The 20418-nt window shown below is 38.0% G+C and overlaps 1 protein-coding gene across 2 annotated transcripts in view; it reads right to left on the reverse strand.

Moving 5' to 3' along the window:
• Nucleotides 1-237: 237 nt before the first annotated feature.
• OSBPL11 (oxysterol binding protein like 11) overlaps nucleotides 238-20418 on the reverse strand; it is a 91856-nt gene continuing 71675 nt past the window's right edge. For both annotated transcript variants that reach the window (XM_061410971.1, XM_061410965.1), the window contains 3 exons: nucleotides 15488-15670; nucleotides 8290-8443; nucleotides 238-1932 (listed from right to left, as the gene is read on the reverse strand). In XM_061410971.1, coding sequence (XP_061266955.1) covers nucleotides 1867-1932; nucleotides 8290-8443; nucleotides 15488-15670 — 403 coding nt within the window. In that variant the 3' untranslated portion in view covers nucleotides 238-1866. The remainder of the gene's footprint in view (nucleotides 1933-8289; nucleotides 8444-15487; nucleotides 15671-20418) is intronic.

The raw sequence follows: 20418 nt of genomic DNA on the forward strand, positions 1-20418 counted from the left end.
GGTGGGAGTCAAGGAAGACTTGGGTTATTTTTTCATCAACTTGGGTTAGTTTTTCATCAACTTCCATTTTATACTTATTTATAATGACCATTATTTTTACTAATACTGTAGAACTATGAAAAATGAATAAAATACTAAAAGTTTCATGTAAAAAAATAAAATAAATGCCCTTCTCAAATGAATAGAGCAGTAACTTCAACTTTCTATTTCTCTCCACTCATAAAATAGACAAAGGCATCACTGTTGTCCAGTTTTATTATTTTTTAATCTTTCCAACACATGAACTATAATTCATTTTGAGATTTTTTTCAGTGCATTTCACAGCAAAAATGAACAAGGGAATCATTAAAATGGTTGTACATAAACCAATTATTTTCTTACAACTTACAATTTGTTGAAAAAATTATTTTGCTGTTTTCATTCTATTAACCCCCTTCAATAAAACACAATTTATCAGCGCACAAAGCTTAAACATCTTATGTTGATGCAACAGATACAGCTACCTACAATGGCTGATGAATAATAGCTATATGTTACACACACTGATTGGAAGACCACATCAGGAGAAACAGAGTAAGGCACCACTCTTGAAAAATTAAGGTAGCTTGCAGTAAAACAAGTGTTGAGTACCATAAGCAGGTGCTCAATAAATACTTGAATGAATGATGAAAGCCATAATTAGCACTATTCTTTTGTCAGTAATTCTTTAACCTCAATAAAATACTTAAAAAAAAAAAAGATTTGTACCTGAATACAACTTCCTGATACCTTTTTTCCTGGTATCTTTTTTATTTCATACTCTTTCTTCAGCATTTTAGTTTCCTTGAAAAGAAAGCAAAACCATATCATACATGCACTTAGTCACATATTAAAATTCTGAATTACTGACAAATAGGAATAGTTGTTTTAAATTTTGAGTGAACGGAGGTAAAATAAAGCATACTTATCCAGAGGGATAGCACATAATACTGGATATTAATCTACAAATGAAAAAAAGATAAGGAAAACAGTAACAGTTTTATTTTTAAATATTTGCTATGTTCTTTAATGCCTCAGTTCTTGAGAAAGGCCAAAATCTCATCATATTGACATGAACACATTTTAAAAAATTGTCTCTCAAGTATAATATTTAATAAAACTAGGTATTGAAAAATGTTCTGAAATTTTTCAAGTCAGTGTTGTTTTCAAGTATATTAAAATGCTCAGAAGAAAAAATTCTCCATGGTTATAATTCTAATCAATTTATAAATATACTTTTTAAAAGAGAGTTCCAACAGAGGTGGATAATGGATAAGTTCCTCAGACACAGGCACACAGTCTCTTTGAAGGAACAGAATGCCTTGTTATGACAACCTGGTTGATTTTTTTTTAACACTGATTTCAGGCACAATGGCTGAAGCCACTTCTGGGTCATCTTCTTCCTCCTCTTGGTTTGTTGTAAGAGTAGCGAATACTTCAGCTACTAACAGAAAGCAAAGCACAAACTCTAAAAGAGACTTCAATTTTCACTATAAAGAAATTAAAATCACTGAGTTCTCACTGTTGTGTTTATCTGCTGCCCCCATGCAAAAACAGGGGATTCAATCTGGAGCAGAAACTGGGTAAGAGATTAATCATCTAATAATTCAGGTGAAAGGTTTTCAGATGATATTGCTCATATCACATGAACAGCTTGGTGAGAAGTCCACCGTGCTTCTTCAACACTTTGGTCGTGCTGCAGCTCTACGGTGCCCTATCGGTACATTCGTGTGTGATTAGCTTCAGTCTGTGCAATCAGGAAGCAGGTCACTCAGTGCAATGACTCCATACTGGGAGGGTTTAGGGTAAACAGAGAAGTTCATTTAGTTGAGTCTTAGATAGTATATGTCACTCTGCTGGTTGTGTTGTTGGAATTATTTTCCAAAGGGGTTTGTGATAAACCCAGCCATCTCCCTGAAACAAGCAGAAAAACAAATTAAAGAACCATTCCTCTAGTATTTTCAGAATCAGTAACCAAAACTAGATGCCATGCTTTTACTGAAATGGAATTCTATTTTCACATTTAAACACAAAAGTTTTTAAAGAAAAGATCTCTTTTGCTTAAGACATCAGAAAGTATGTGTGGTTTAGCTAGGATTAGGTGAGAAGTTCTGGTCTGGGAAGACCTAGTTTGTGCTCCACATGGAAGTCATCTGTAGCAATTCTGCTACTTTTGCCAAGATGCTTCAGACAGCCTCACCCACGGAGTGACAGGCAGCAGGTGGAGCACGAAAAACGGTCACCAAGGTACCAGCTGTTCTCTACATGGCAAATGGCATTCTAGTAGCTGAGTATTGTTTTCTAGTTCTTTCCTGACTCTACCCCTTAGCTTTCCCTGGTTCCTGTGAACAGGAGGTTACCAAAAGGAGATAAAGTCAGTCAAAGAGTTTACTAAAGACAAGAGAAGACCAAGTGAGGAAAAAAGTGCCATCAAGAATGTGTGAAACAGCATACTGGGGTAAAAGCAGAGCTGAGGTCACAGTAGCTAAGACTGAAATTTAGTGTTTCTGCAATGAGGTTGCTGCTGCTGCTGCTAAGTCACTTCAGTCGTGTCTGACTCTGTGCAACCCCACAGATGGCAGCCCACCAGGCTCCCCCGTCCCTAGGATGAAAGTGAAAAGTGAAAGTGAAGTCGCTCAGTCGTGTCCGACTCTTAGTGACCCCATGGACTGCAGCCTACGAGGCTCCTCCACCCATGGGATTTTCCAGGCAAGAGTACTGGAGTGGGGTGCCATTGCCTTCTCTGGCAATGAGGTTAGGTAAGTCAGATTTGAACCTCTGTCCATAATCCCTATATCGACTTCAATATATTTGCATTAAATTAAAAAATATATATATTTACAATACCCTGTCCCAAAAATAACTTATGGTCAGCAATTATGTGGCTCATAGTGACCAGACTCTCAAGTTAAGACTCCTTAGTCTCCAGTTTTGCCTCAGCCTTCTAGGCCTGCTGAACTCTGTTTTAGCCAAAAAAAAAATCCCAATGAACCAGTTTATCAAGAATCCTCTCATCTTTGATATCCAATGAAACTCCTCTCCTCCCACCTTTGATCTAATCACAGCCTCCCTCGATCCACCATCACTGACACGTGACCAAGGTCTCTTGGTAATTTTCCATCCACTCCCTCATCGTACATGCTGGGTATAACTCCTACTTAGCCCCATATTCAGTGTTGAATTCAATCTTCCTCCTCTATTGCAATACTCTGATGTCATTTAATCACATTACAGAATGCTAGGTTTACAAGTTAACCTGTGCCATCTGACCATCTCATTTCAAAGAGAAAATGGAGGCTCTGAGAAGTGAAATGAACAGCCCAAATTCACCCAGGAAGGGACAGTGTTCTTTCCAGTACCACTTTTGTATATCTACTTACACTTAAAAATAATAATTTTATTTATCTATTTTTATTTTTGGCTGTGACAGATCTTTGTTGCTGCATGGGCTTTTCTCCAGTTGTGGTGCCCAGGCTTCTCACTGTGGTGGCTTCTCTTGTTGTGGCATTTGGGGTCTAGGGTGCGTGGGCTTCAGCAGTTGTGGCACCCACCATGGGCTCCATTGTTGTGGCTCCCAGGCTCTAGAGCACAGGCTCAATAGTTGTGGTGCACGGGCTTAGCTGCTCTGTGACATGTGGGATCTTCCAGATGAGAGATAGAACCTGTGTCTCCTGCATTAGCAGGTGGATTCTTTACCACTGAGCCACCACGGAAGTTTAGCACCTACCTACATTTTACAGGTGAGGAAACTGAAGTGAGAAATGGTAAATAAACTATCCAAGGTATGAGCTGGAGTGGAAACTTAGCACATCTGACTCCAATATGGCCCACTATTCTGTAAAAGCCTTCCTGTTTGCATTTATACACATCTTAAGAAATTTTAAACATCCATTTAAGAGGATACAGATTCTGATGGATGTGTATAATCACAAAAGGGAGGAAACAGAAGATCTAATTTATTTTCTTGGGCTCGAAAATCACCGCAGACAGTGACTGCTGCCACGAAATAAAAAGATGCTTGCTCCTTGGAAGAAAAGCTATGACAAACCTAGACAGCATATTAAAAAGCAGAGACATCCCTGCAGAAGGGAATGGCAACCCACTCCAGTATTCTCGGCTGGAGAATCCCATGGACAGAGGAGCATAATGGGCTATACTCCATGGCACTGCAAAGAGTTGGGGAAAAAAAGCAAAAAAAAAAAAAGCAGAGACATCACTTGGCCGACAAAGGTCCATAGAGTCAAAGCTATGGTTTTTCCAGTAGTCATGTACAGATATGAGAGTTGGACCATAAAAGAAGGCTGAGCACCAAAGAATTGATGCTTTCGAACTGTTGTGCTGGAGAAGACTCTTGAGAGTCCCTTGGACTGCAAGGAGATCAAACCAGTCAATCCTGAAGCAAATCAACCCGGAATATTCATTGGAAGGACTGATGCTAAAGCTGAAGCTCCAATACTTTGGCCACCTGTTGTGAAGAGCTGACTCATTAGAAAACACCCTGATGCTGGGAAAGACTGAGGGCAGGAAGAAGGGGACAACAGAGGACGAGATGGTTGGATGGCATCACTGATTCAATGGACATGAATTTGAGCAAACTCCAAGAGATAGTAAAGGATAGGGAAGCCTTGCGTACTGCAATCCATAGGGTCACAAAGAGGTGGACATGACTAAGCGACTGAACAAAGGCAAAGAAGATCTAATAAACTAAATGTCAATGAAAAATGGTTAGGAAAAAAGGGTGGGTATTACCAAATGATTCTAGAAACACTTAAGTTCACCTATACTTTCTCAGATTACTCTCTCTCCTTGTTCTATACCAAGAGACTCTATTCCATACTCCATCTAAAGCCAATTTCAAACTGGTCTGTAATTGGTCTGACAGCAATGATGAAAGTACAAAACAAATGAAAAGGCTCTTGTTACTCATAACAATATGGATGAAACACCTACTATGTATCTAGCATTCTGTTTAGGACCACAGGAAGACAAAACAGACTTATCAGTAATATGATTTTTCTTAGCAAAGAGCCATACCTGATGGCAAGAGCTCCAAAGTTGTTATGAACCTTGGGGTACCAGCTTCAGCTAGCTCATCAGCCTCATTTATACTCTGCAGTGCTTCTCACAGCACAAGCCATGGTCCTGTCATACACAGGATGTGACTTGACTGTTCCATGAGCTTCAGTTCAGTTCAGTTGCTCAGTTGTGTCTGACTCTTTGCAACCCCATGAACCACAGCCCGCTGGATCTCCCTGTCCATCACCAACTTTCAGAGTTTACTCAAACTCATGTCCATTGAGTCAGTGATGCCACCCAACCATCTCATCCTGTGTCGTCCCCTTCTCCTCCCACCTTCAATCTTTCCCAGCATCAGGGTCTTTTCAAATGAGTCAGTTCTTTGCATCAGGTGGCCAAAGTATTGGAGTTTCAGCTTCAGCATCAGTCCTTCCAATGAATATTCAGAACTGATTTCCTTTAGGATGGACTGGTTGGATCTCCTTCCAGTCCAAGGGATTCTCAAGAGTCTTCTCCAACACCACAGTTTAAAAGCATCAATTCTTTGGTGCTCAGCTTTCTTTATAGTGGTGGTGTCATCTGCTTATCTGTGGTTATTTGTATTTCTCCCAGCAATCTGGATTCCAGCTTGTGCTTCATCCAGTCCAGCATTTCTCATGATGTACTCTGCATATAAATTAAATAAGCATGGTGACAATATACAGCCTTGATGTACTCCTTTCCCTATTTGGAACCAGTCTGTCATTCCATGTCCAGTTCTAACTGTTGCTTCTTAACCTGAATACAGATTTCTAGGAGGCAGGTCAGGTGGTCGGTATTCCTATCTCTTTAAGAATTTTCCACAGTTTGTTGTAATCCACACAGTCAAAGGCTTTGGCATAGTCAATAAAGCAGATGTTTTTCTGGAACTCTCTTGTTTTTTCGATGATCCAATGGATGTTGGCAATTTGATCTCTGGTTCCTTTGCCTTTTCTAAAACCAGCTTGAACATCTGGAAGTTCACGGTTCACGTACTGTTGAGACCTGGCTTGGAGAATTTTGAGCATTACTTTGCTAGTGTGTGAGAGGAGTGCAATTGTGTGGTAGTTTGAACATTGTTTGGTATTGGCTTTCTTTGGGATTGGAATGAAAACTGACCTTTTCCAGTCCTGTGGCCACTGCTGAGTTTTCCAAATTTGCTGACATATTGAGTGCAGCACTTTGACAGGATCATCTCTTAGGATCTGAAAGAGCTCAAGTGGAATTCCATCACCTCTACTAGCTTTGTTCGTAGTGATGCTTTCTAAGGCCCACTTGACTTCACATTCCAGGATGTCTGGCTCTAGGTGAGTGATCACACCATTGTGATCATCTGGGTCATGAAGATTTTTTTGTTTAGTTCTTCTGTGTATTCTTGCCACCTCTTCTTAATATCTTCTACTTCTGTTAGGTCCATACCATTTCTGTCCTTTACTGTGCCCATCTTCGCATGAAATGTTCCCTTGGTATCTCTAATTTTCTTGAAGAGTTCTCTAGTCTTTCCCATTCTATTGTTTTCCTCTATTTCTTTGCATTGATCACTAAGGAAGGTTTTATCTCATCTCTCCCTGCTATTCTTTGGAACTCTTCATTCAGGTGGGTATATCTTTCCTTTTCTCCTTTGCCTTTCACTTCTCTTCTCCGTGAGTTTAGGCAATCAATATTTGTCATAAAATCTTACGTATCTATTTTGTAGCACCCTGCCATGGCACACCATTTAGAAAGTCATCTTACATCTTACCACCTGAAGGGGCCCAAATGTGAGTCAGCATCTCCAATTTACTGTTCCATCAAGCAGCTGGTTAAGATTACTTAGGTGGAAAGAAAATCACTATTTTACTGGACAATTGCCATATCTTGCTACCACTTTCTACATCTGTCTATTCAACATCATAAAATATAATAATGGTATTAAGTGGTAGGCTCTTAATAATAATCTGTCAAATAAAGAATGAATAAGAAGTAGCATGTTTCCATGTCATGTTAGTTGAAAGATACAGGAGGCCTGTCTTAAATTTGGTTGCATCTTTTATCATTACAGTGTCTTGCTCTTAGCCAATAGAGTTCATTTTTAATGATTTATAGAAATCTTCCCTTAGAAAATTTTTCCTGTGTTTGGTATATCTGCTTTCTTAGTGAGCTTGAAATGAAAAAAATCCAAGGTTACCAAACTTCAATCTTGCAGAGTAATTACAATGGTTTTATCTTTTCATATAAAAATAGATGAAAAGGACTTTCCCTTCAATTCCTATCCATGAAAACAGTTGGTATTTATATCAGATATCCAAAGATGAGAAAAATTAAAGCAATGAAATTACTATAATGAATGATGTGCTTTTAAGAGTAATAGCTATGCAAAATTCATATTCAAATTATCTTTCCCGATTTTCTCCTGACAGACCAATTGAAATTCAATGAGTTTCCTTAGACTTGGCTACGGACAAGAAAACTTTTTTTGGCATTGGCTCTGGTCCATTATTCACCTTACTCTGAGTTCTACCAAACAGTAATAAACAAAACAAAACCTTTAAATTTAGAAAAGACTTTAGAAATCATTTAGTCTTAACTGCAAAACCAGTGAATTAAACTCTTCTATATAAGCTCTGGTCTCTTATATGAGCTTAGTGATGGGAACACATTACTATAAAATGTACACTTGTTATTATTGGATATTTTTATTGATAAACAATTCTTTCTTATGTTAAGCTCCTAGATCTAGGCCTGGCTCAAGTCTGCCATCCAAGTTGACAAAAAACTTCTATGTGAAAGCCTATATATATTTGAAGAAAGCTATAATAAACGGCCCCAATTTTCTGTTTTCAGTCTAAACACTCACCATTTCATTCTTTTATCCTTAAGCACTGTAAAGATTTTAGCCCCTTCACTATCCTCTGTGTGGCTAATTTTTTCATGTATCCCTTAAAATGTGATCTTTAGAAGTGAAAAAATTTCACTGTTGTGGTACAATGGCAACAAACTTTTAACTGTGTATTCATTATTAAGATTAAAGATTAATCTTAGTATTTTGTGGCGAATTTAAATCCCTAAATCTACTTCAGAACTGCTGGTAAACTATTCTGACAAATTGTAAAAAGGTCACAAAAAAGCTCATGGTTAAGCTGGACTATTTTTAGAAACAAAGATATGTACCTGTTATTAAGCCAAAAAAGCCTCCTAAGTTAAAGTTCTCATTATGTAGATAATGAGTTTTAGTCTGAAGGCATATAGGACATATACCTCTTTAATAAAATATTTGGTTTTCCAAGGTGTGCCTGTTTCAGTTCGATGCCTTTCTTCAGTTCTCTGGCGTTCTTCCAGGGTACGTTTATGCTCTGTGGCTTTATCGATTTCCGAGTCCCTCAGAGAGTCTGTCACATTTTTCCACAATCGCCTGAAATTAGAAAACCACATGCTTTACAAACATTCTTCAAAAAAAAAAAAAAAGAATGGATACCTGCAAAGTTAACAGTAATTTTCATAAATTACATTTCCTGAATCATATCTATAATTTCACACGAGTTATAAGAATACATACTATGTTGCTGATGTTAATGTCCAAGATGCTGCTGTTTCTGCTTCTTTTTAAATTAAAAATAATGTATTTTTTCCCAAGTTATATAACCAAGATTTTATTTTAAAGAAATTTAGGAAATAAGAAGCAAAAAGAGAAATAAATATTTAAAAAGCTGAAACAGAAGACACCATTTCTGCTTCTGGACATGATGAAATAAGGGGCACCATATTTACCCTCCCACTTTTAATCAGCTAGGAAACTAGACAAAAATATATTGAAACAATGGTTTTCAGATATTGAACAAAAGGCAGCACAGGACAGTGATTCCTGAGAGCAGGCAAACTAATGAGGGGAACCCTACGAGCACTCCAACTGACTAGTTAGAGAGCATTTGCAGGCACAGCACAGGGAAGGGGAAGCTCAACAGACTTCAAGCAAAAGAAAACTGCCAAGACAATTCTTGGGGAAAGTATAGTCTGTTCAACAAATGGTGCTGAAAAAACTGGATATCCACGTACAAAAATGTGACCTTAGACTCTCATGTCACAATAAAACTAAGAAGAAGATATAAGAGAAAATCTTTGAGACTTTGGGTTAGGCAAAGATTTCTTAGCTACAACACCAAAACCATAATCTATAAAAGAAAACATTGATAGTCTCACCTCATCAAAATAAAAACTTATTACTGAAAAAAACACCATTAAGAAAATGAAAAGACGAGCAAGAGATGAGGAGACAATATTTACAAAACACATACCCAACAAAGGAATTGTGTCCAGAATTTATAAAGAACTCCTATAACACAATAAGACGACAAACAGTTCAATTTTAAAAATGGGCAAAATTTATAAGTACACATTTCAACAAAGAAGATATACAAATGGCTAACTAGCACATAAAGACATGTTCAACATCATTAGCCATTAAGGAAATACAAATTAAAATCACAGTGAGATACTATTTCAGACCAGCTCGAATGGGTATATTAAATAAGACAGGCAATAACAAATGTTGACGAGGATGAGAACTGGAACCTTCATATGTTCCCGGCAGAAATGTAAAATGGTGCAGCCATTTTGAAAAACAGTTAGGCAGTTATGTGAAAAGTTAGACATAAAACCCACACAAACCAGCAATTCCACTCTGAGGTGTTTTACCCAAGAGATATGAAAACATGTCCACAAAAATATTTGCACAAGAATATTCACAGTGGTGTGTCCATGCTAAGTCGCTTCAGTCCTATCTCTCTGTGACCCCATGGATTGTAGCCCACCAGGGTCCTCTGTCCATGGGATTCTCCAGGCAAGAATACTAGAGTGGGTTGCCATGCCCTTCTCCGGGAGATCTTCCCAAACAGGGATCAAACCCAGGTCTCCCACATTGCAGGCAGATTCTTTACCATTTGAGCTATGCTATGCTAAGTCACTTCAGTCGTGTCCGACTCTGTGCGACCCCATAGACGGCAGCCCACCAGGCTCCCCTGCCCCTGGGATTCTCCAGGCAAGAACACTGGAGTGGGTTGCCATTTCCTTCTCCAATGCATGCAAGTGAAAAGTGAAAGTGAAGTTGCTCAGTTGTGTCCGACTCTTAGCGACCCCATGGATTGCAGCTTAATAGGCTCCTCCGTCCATGGGATTTTCCAAGCAAGAGTACTGAAGTGGGGTGCCATTTGAGCTATCCCGGAAGCCAAACCAGGAGTAAACTATGGTCTAATGCTCATTTTTGTAAGCAGACTTTTGTTTTAATATAGCAATATCTATCTGTTTTTGTCTATGGCTATTTTCATGCTACAATGGCTGAACTGAGCTGTGGTAGAGACTATCTAGTCCATCAAGCTTAAGATATTCATTCTGAGATCAAACCAGTCAATCCTAAAAGAAATCAATCCTGAATATTCATTGGAAGGACTGATGCTGAAGTTGAAGCTGCAGTACTTTGGCCACCCGATGCAAAGAACTGACTCATTGGAAAAGAGCCTGATGCTGGGAAAGACTGAAGGTAGGAGGAGAAGGGGACAACAGAGGATGTGATGGTTGGATGGTGTCACTGACTCAATGGAACTGAATTTGAGCAAGCTCCAGGAGTTGGTGATGGACAGGGAAGCCTGGTATGCTGCAGTCCATGGGGTCGCAAAGAGGTGGACACAACTGAGCGACTGAACTGAACTGAGCCTTTAACAAAAGAAGTTTGCTGACCTTTACCTAACTTCTATTTTAAGAAACTATAAAAAGTTAGAGCAAACGATGCATAAAATAAGGAGAAAAAAGGAAATAAGAGCAGAAATCAATGAAAAAGAAAACAGAAATATAGAGAGAAATCAATGAAACCAAAAACTAGTTCTTTAAGTAAAATTAATGAACCTTTAATCACATTGATCAAGAAAAGAATCATGAATACAAAGAATGAGTGTGACATCATCACGATAGAGCCTACAAACATTAAAAAATAAGCAAATATTATGAAATACATATCAATAAATTTGAAAAATTGAACCAAGTCTTTCAAATATAAAAACTACCAAAGTTTGCTCAAGAAGAAGCAGATAACCTCAGTAGCCCTAGGTACTAAAGATACTAAATTTGTGGTTAAAATTTTTCTCCCAAAGAAAACAAAAAACCAATAACCCCCAGGAATGCAGACAAAAAAATCTATAATACAAGTTTAGCATAGAGAATCTCTTAAACACCTGGTTCAATAACAGCCAGATTCTCATATCTGCTTCTACATTCAATCTATTGTGATATATATTGTTTCAGTTAAAGTATATAAAGAAAATATGGCCTCTCAAAGATATATAGTTAGTAACGGGAAGGGTATTTTAATAGCTATTTCAAATAACTCAATTCTTTGTTATTATATTAAAACTCAGAAAGTGGTAGTTCTTAAAAGATTAGCTGCAATGTGGAAACTGAAAAATGTCAATGAATTTTTCATACTCTGATACATGAAAATCCATTGGTTTAATTTGTATCTTGAATGGAATTTTTATCCATGCATAATTTTATAATTATCATGCAGTGATCATCTGAAAAAAATTATCTTCCAGATGTTGACATATTTTATTATGTCATATTTTAAAAAATCACCTTCATTAGTTTCATCACTAATTTCATCAGAAAACTCTTTACTAGGGAAGCTTTCAATTCATTGCGACAGATAAAAGTTTTCTAAAATTTTGATATTTGCCTTTAAAAGCTTCATTTTTTCCTTCAAGTTTTACTAAGATACAATCGACATACAGATCTGTATAAGTTTCAGGAGTACAGCATAATGATGTGATTTACATATATTGTGAAATGATTACCACAATAAGTTAAGATTCATCCTCTCATATAGACACAAAATCAGAGAAACAGAAAAAATTTTTTTTCTTTCTTGAGATGAGAACTCTTAGGATCTATTCTCTCAACCAATTTCAAATATACCAAACAGCAGTGTTAACTACAATCATCATGAGGTACGTTACATCCCCAGTACTTGTTTATCTTATAACTGGAGGTTTGTATGTTTTGACTACTTTCATCCAATTCCTTAACTCCCTACCCCACATTTCTGGTAACGACAATCTGGCTTCCTTTCTAAGAATTTTTTTAAAAAAGTTTTGTTGAAATATATGGTTGATATATAACACCGTGTTAGTTCCAGGTATACAACATAGTAATTTAGTATTTGTATTACTACGAAATGTTCACCACAATAAGTCTAGTCAACCTCCATCACCATACATAATTACCAAAAACATTTTCTTCTTGTGATGAAGACTTTTAAGAACTACTTTCTTAGCAACTTTCAATTATCCAGTACAGTATTAACTATAGCCACTATGCTGTACATTATGTCCTCATCACATTTATTTTAAAACTGGAAATTTGTACCTTTTGACCTACTTCATTCATTTCTCACTGCCCAGGTGCCCACCTCTGGCATTTTGGCAATAATGCCAATCTCTGTTTTCTGTATCTGTGAGCTTTTTTTTTTTTTAAGATTCCATATATAAGTAATATCATACAGTATTTGTCTTTACATATTTGACATTTCACTTGGCATAATGTTCTCCAGATCCACTCATGTTGTCTCAAATGGCAAGATTTCATTCTTTTTATGGTTGAATAATACTCCCAATTATAAAAATACTGGGAGTATTATCATACAATACAAAAAAAAATACTAACAATTGTATAAGTGAGACCACAGAGTATTTGCTCTTTCTCTGACACTTCATATAATGCCCTCAAGGTCCGTCCATGTTATCACAAATGGTGGGGTTCCTTTCCTTCTTAATAATATTTCATTATAAATACACATCACAACTTGCTTATCCATTTATCTGTCAATGAATGGTTAGGTTGTTTCCATTTAAATTTTATTATTAGCAAAAAAAAAAATATTGCCAATTGTTTTCCTTTAAATGCCATGTTTACAACATTCATTTACAAGAAAAATGTCTTCCCAATATTAAAATTATAATAGTCTTAATCTGTCTGTCAATCATCTAAGTAAAAATGGTGCTTCAAGAAAGGGTAGTTTGGTTGGAACTCCATCAGTTGCACAAGTTCTCTTCCTTCAGATAATCAGTGTACTTCATAATCTCCCACAAGTGCTTTATGTATACTCCAAATGTGTCATGAAGAATATTTTTTAAAAAGGTAGGTAATGAATGTTCCAGATCTAACAAAACTAATAATCTGTACTGCTTTTCAAGGACATTTTTAAAAGAAAATGGCTTTGAAAAAACTGCAACGTAGAAAAGAAAAAAAACTGCAGGGCAGCAAGGAATACCACCATTACTTTTACAGTTTGATGCCACTGCCTTGAACGGTGCTAAGGCCCAGCAGTGCTACCCACCGCTGCTTTTGTACCACCAATGCAAGTGCCAACAGAGTGAAAAAGGCAAATAATATTTTAGCATTATTAAGAAAGCTTTCTCAACTTGTAAACACCTGGTACAAATATCAAGGGCCCCAGGGGTCCACAAACCAAACCTTGATGCATGCTCCTAAATAAATCCTAAATAAGAATTTTTTTTTCAATCACTACTGTTTTATTTTTTGAACCAACCTGAGTTTTTGCATAATGGGTACTAAACATCTGCTTATAAATGGTTTGGTTCCATTTATGTGATCTTTGGAGAAGGCAATGGCACCCCACTCCAGTACTCTTGCCTGGAAAATCCCATGGACGGCGGAGCCTGGTAGGCTGTAGTCCATGGGGTCGCTAAGAGTCGGACACGACTGAGCGACTTCATTTAAGATGGTTAATGCTTCCTTATATTTGATACAGTAATACTTACATGTGATATAAAATTTAAACAGTACAAAAGGGCATTCTGTGAAGAGTAAGTCTGTTTCTTATCAGAGAGATGAATAAGTGGCTCAGTTGTGTCTGACTCTTTGTGACCCCAGGGACTGCAGCCCACCTGTCTCCTTTGTCCATGGAATTTTCCAGGCAAGAATACTGGATTGGGTTGCCATTTCCTCTTCAAGGGAATCTTCCTGACCCAAGGATCAAATCCACATCTCCTGCATCTCCTTCATTGGCAGGCAGATTCTTTACCATTGCACCACCTGGAAAGCCTAGACCCCAGTATTCCTCTCTGGAAGCAACTACTGCCAATACATTCTGGAGACTACCTTATTAACACATATAGAGCTACTTTATTTACTTTTTAGAAAAATTATTTAATTGCTGCATGGGCTTTTCTCTAGGTGCGGCAAGCGAGTGCTACTCTCTAGTTGCGGTGCTTGGGCTTCTCATTGCCGTGGCTTCTCTTGTTGTGGAGTATGGGCTCTAGAGCACATGGGCTTCAGTATTTGTGGCTCCTGGGCTCTACAGTACAGACTCAATAGTTGTGGCCTATGGGCTTAGTTGCTCTGCAGCATGTGAGATCTTCCCAGACCAGGGACTGAACCCATTATCTCCTGCATTGGCACGAGGATTCTTTGCCATTGAGCAACCAGGGAAGCTCCATTTCATTATCTTTTTTCTTAATATTTATTTTTATTCATTTACTTAGTTGTTGTGATGGGTCTTCGTTGCAGTACATTGGATCTTTGATCTTTGTTGTGGCATGAGGGATCTAGTTCCCTGACTGGGGACTGAACCCAGGCCCCTGCATTTGGAGCATGGAGTCACTGGACCACCAGGGAAGTCCCCCATTTCATTTACTTTTTTTTTTTTTTATTCTTCCAATTTTATTTTATTTTTAAACTTTACATAATTGTATTAGTTTTGCCAAATATCAAAATGAATCCGCCACAGGTATACATGTGTTCCCCATCCCGAACCCTCCTCCCTCCTCCCTCCCCATACCATCCCTCTGGGCCGTCCCAGTGCACCAGCCCCAATTTACTTTTAAAGGCCTATGACATATATTTCCAAAATACCTTCTAGGAAGGTTGTATCAGTTTACCTCTCTAACCAACAATACGAAAATGTCTATTCACTTTTTCCCAAAAAAGATACTATTTAAAAAAAATTTTTTGTCTTTCTGTTAATTTGTATTTCTTTGAATTCTAATTATAATGAACAACTTTCCATTTTCTTAGTGGGTATTGTTTTCTTCTATTTTTGTGAACTACCTCTTTATGCCTTTGCCCATTTTCCTATTAGGGTACCTCTCTTTTTATTAATAATTTGTAAGAGTTTGTATGACAAAGATAGTGATCCTTTAACTGCTAAAAGTTAGTACTTTTGTCCAGTTTACAAATGTTTTATTTTTACTAAAATGTGATTATGTACACATAATGTCATAGCTGGTACAGTGTTTACAACCATGAGATCAGACCAATACTTTCAATTTAGAGATGAGGAAGCTTATCTAAAGTGGTGAAGTGACTTGCCAAGGGTTAGATATTAGTGAAAAAGCTTAAATTAAGATCTAGACTTTCTGACTCTTTCCTGATGGATGCAAGGATGACACACCTGGATTCAAATGGATCCTGCTTCTCCAAAGGTCTTACTCTTTTCTTCGTCACTGCCAACTTAGTCAAGTCCACGTATTTTGTCTCTCCACTGCTGTAAGCAAACTCAAGAACGCTGTTCCATTCCCCCTGCACTCTGCATACAACAGTGTTGGTGATGTTGTGCTTTACTTCACCTGTAACCCTAGAAGCAGGCAGGAAAATAAAAAAAAAGCTTTAGTAAGTAATACTGTGCTTGTTTCTTAGGGATTTTAAAACCCCAAGAATGTACTTTGTGAATTCTGCTTAAAATAGTTACACAATTCGCTTCAATTTGTCAGTGCCAAAGTCAGGGTCTTTGTAAATCCATGATAGTTTCTAAGATAATTTTTTCAAATAATATTAACTTAATTTTAGAAAGAATACTGGGAATTAAACTAGACTTACCATAAATGATCACAAAGTATGATATTTTAATTTCTGCTACAAACAACTATTATAACATTAAAACTAAGTAGGAATATGAAAAATATTAACTTTTTTTTTATTACAGTCAAAAATGTTAAAACACTAGGGGCAGGGTTAAAAAAAATGTTACAACACTATAGCTTATTCAACATTTTTTTAAAAAGAATTAGTCCTATTTATTTAAAAAATTAAAGTCCCTAGATTTCTCTGGTGGTGCAGTGGATAAAAATCTGCCTGCTGATGCAGGAGACATGGCTTCAGTCTCTGGCCCAGGAAGATCTCACATATCACAGAGCGCACCACAACTGCTAAAACCTCTGGGCCCTAGAGCCTGTGCTCTGCAACAAGAGAAGACCCTGAAATGAGAAGACTATGCACTACAACGAAGAGTAGCCCCAACTTGTTGCAACTAGGAAAAAACCCACACAAAGCAATGAAGACCCAGTGCATCCAAAAATAAATCAATGAATAAATAATTTTTAAATTAAAAATAAAGTTTAGAAAATTTGAAATTCTGAATACATAAATTCTGTATAAAATCACATAAGCTTAATTTTAAGTTAAATACAGAAACCAGATAATAAGAGATAGAAAAAATAAGATATATTAAAAATTTTATAATTCTCTTAAAAAGAGCACTGGCAAACAAAAATTATTGCCAGCAACACAAAACTCTGAGAGTGCTCAAGCACTACTGTTGAAAGTTTAATGAAGGATTATCTGGCTGGTTTATCAACAGGCAGATAGGATGCAGCTCAAATGAAGGTTGGAATAGAAAACAGGTCTAATTATTTTTAATGAAGTACTCTATGTTCACTGTTGGACACAAACAACAGGGTAAGACTAGACAAAGATTAAGAACTCAAAGAATAGTGAGCAAATATTAGGGTCTGGTCAGTGTACCAGGGATTATGGTTTATCTGGATTCAAAAGGGAATCCAAAGGACCCAAGCCCATGTTCAGGTGACAGCTCAGGAACCCGAAGTAGCATTTGTCAGATATAAGTCAAGGGCCTGGGAACCAGAAGGATATGTTGAATTTAAGGAATCCAAAGCTTTTAATCAGGAGAAGTGAATGGCCTACAAATTCAAAACTCAAGGCAGAGGTATAGGAGCCAATGGGCTATCTGGTGGCTCAGTCGTAAAGTACCTGCTTGCGGTGCATAAGACACTGGGTCGATCTCTGGGTCAGGAAGATCCCCTGGAGAAGGAAATGGCAACCCACTCCAGCATTGTCACCTGGTAAATCTCATGGAGAGGAGCCTGGCAGGCTCCATGGGGTTCATGGCGGGGCAAAAGGATGAGACCTGACTCAGTGACTAAACGTCAACAACATCAACAACAGCACAGGAGCCAATAAGCAAATGAACCAGATCTTAGAGATGAAGGTGTACTAGGGTTTAGAATCCAAGAGCAGACCAAACATCAAAAATCAAAAGTTAGAAAAAAATAAATACCTAGGCATAACTGTAGCTAATTAGACACAAAGATGGAGAAGGCACTGGCATCCCACTCCAGCATTCTTGCCTGGAAAATCCCATGGACGGAGGAGCCTGGTGGGCTACCAGATATGGGGTTGCTAAGAGTCGGACATGACTGAGCGGCTTCACTTTCACTTTCATGCATTGGAGAAGGAAATGGCAACCCACTCCAGTGTTATTGCCTGGAGAATCCCAGGGACGGGGGAGCCTGGTGGGCTGCAGTCTATGGGGTTGCACAGAGTCGGATACGACTGAAGCGACTTAGCAGCAGCAGCAGCAGCAGCAGCAGCAGCAGACACAAAGAACACTAAGTCTGCTAGATTACAGCAGAAGTGGGAACTCTGGGTTATAATTCAAAGCATATGAACTTAAATAACTATGCTGCTAAGGGGTTTTCCCTGATTTTTGTGACATCCATGTTTCTTCTCTGATCCTATCTGCCAACATTGTTTCCTTCCTTGAAAATGTATATCTAACCAAACAGGATATAAAGAAATGGCACTAAACACTTACCTCTTCCATCTTATAACCAGACACACTCAAAACTATATTCTGCAAACTTAGGGATAATAATCCATTTCTCACTTGATCTTTCTTTTATTGCCACAATCTCTCAAGTTATTATCTCTGTCACAAGCCTTTCCACTTGAGAAGTAACAAGCATGCTGGGTTACATGGAATCTTTGCTCCTTACTGCAGTTACATAGCAAGATCATCATGACAAGAAATGGGGCAGGGAACAAGAACTGCCCATGCTAGAGATAGGCCATGCATACACACGTGCTAAGTCGCTTCAGTTGTGCCCTACTCTGTGCAGCTCTATGGACGTCAGCCTGCCAGGCTCCTCTGTCCAGGGGATTCTCCAGGCAAGAATACTGGAGTGGGTTGCCATGCCCTCCTCCAGGGAATCTTCCCAACCCAGGGATTGAATCTGTCTCTTATGTCTCCTACACTGGCAGGTGGGTTCTTTATCACTAGCGCCAACTGGGAAGCCCATAGAATACTAGAAAATCACTGGATATATTAACTTGGCTTCATACAGGAAGCTTTTATTTAAAGACTGAAAGTTAAGATTTCAGCTTTGGGTTTTATTGATATGTATATAAGAAACACCACATGAAAGATAATTATATTTTATGCAGAACAACTACAGGACACACTGTCCTATCACGTTACTTAATGCCACTACATGAGAATACTCATCCTTTTCCATCACCATGTTTATTATAATAACAGATATTATTTTTAACTGTCTGTTATACATGAGTTTTTTCTAAAAGCCTTACAAATGCTTTCCAAAGATAGGGTCCTGAATTCTAATACTAGAATGTCTAAGCTTCTTGATATATTGAGTACCACTGTGAGTTTTCCAAATTTGCTGGCAACAGGACTGCAAACGGTCAGTTTTCATTCCAATCCCAAAGATGGGCAATGCCAAAGAATGTTCAAACTACAATACAATTGCGCTCATTTCACATGCCAGCAAAGTAACGCTCAAAATTCTTCAAGGCTTCAACAGTACGTAAACAGAGAACTTCCAGATGTACACGCTGGATTTAGAAAAGGCAGCAGGACCAGAGATTAAATTGCCAACATCCTTTAGATCATAGAAAAAGCAAGGGAATTCAAAAGAAATCCTCTGCTTCATTTGACTACACTAAAGCCTCTGACAGCGTGGATCACAACAAACTGGAAAATTCTGAAAGAGATTCAAATACCAGACCACCTTACTTGTCTCCTGAGAAACTTGTATGCAGGTCAAGAAGCAATAGACATGGAACAACAGACTGGTTCCAAATTGGGAAAGGAATATGTCAAGGCTGTACACTGTCACTTTGCTTATGTAACTTATATACAGGGTACATCATGCAAAATACCAGGCTGGATGACTCACAAGCTGGAATCAAGATGGCCGGGAGAAATATCAACAACCTTAGATAGGCAGGTGATACCACTCTAATGGCAGAAAGCAAAGAAGAACTAAAAAGAGCCTCTTGATGAGGGTGAAAGAGTGAAGTGAAAAAAACTGGCTTAAAACTCAACATTCAAACAACTAAGATCATGGCATATGGTCCCAAAACTTCATGGCAAACAGATGGGGAAAAGTAGAAACAATGACAGATTTTATTTTCTTGGGCTCCAAAATCACTGTGGACTATGACTGCAGCCATGAAATTAAAAGACACTTGCTCCTTGGAAGAAAAGCTATGATAACCTAGACAGCGTATTAAAAAGCAGAGACCTCACTTTGCTGACAAAAGTCCACATATGGACTGTGTAGGTGTAGTCAAAGCTATGGTTTTTCTGTAGTCATGTATGGACGTGAGAGCTGGACCATAAAGAAGGCTGAATACCGAAGAATTGATGCTTTCAAACTGTGAGGCTGGAGAAGACTCTTTAGAATCCCTTGGACAGCAAGGAGATCAAACAAGTCAATCCTAACAGAAACCAACCCTGAGTATACACTGGAAGGACTGATGCTGAAGCTGAAGTTCCAATATTTTGGCCACCTGATGTGAAGAGCCAATTTGTTGGAAAAGACTCTGATGCTGAGAAAGACTGGGCAGGAGAAGGGTCAACAGAGGATGAGATGGTTAGATGGCATCACCAACTCAATGGACACAAGTTTGAGGAAACCCTGGGAGATAGAGAAGGACAGGAAAGCCTGGTGTGCTACAGTTCATGGGGTCATAAAGAGTCAGACATAACTTAGCAACTGAAAAACAAAAGCTTCTTGAAGGCAGATGTTGTTTTTTTTTTTTCTTTTCTATATCTTCAGTGTGCCACTTAGCAGTTAGCTGACACAATCTTAATGACATTATACCACTACGTATATTTTAAAACGGAAAATGGGATCAGGATATGGAAAAGGGCATGAGGAACAGTTAACTAGGCCTGTTTGGCTCCATCAGAGATAGCTGTGGAAAATGAGGGAGTAAGGAAAGGCAAGTGGAAGATAATATATTTATACCAAATGCAGACAGCAGATAATGTGTCTGCTTGAT

This window comes from Bos javanicus, chromosome 1 (genome assembly GCF_032452875.1).
Source record: "Bos javanicus breed banteng chromosome 1, ARS-OSU_banteng_1.0, whole genome shotgun sequence".
In the NCBI taxonomy this organism is placed as follows: Eukaryota; Metazoa; Chordata; class Mammalia; order Artiodactyla; family Bovidae; genus Bos; species Bos javanicus.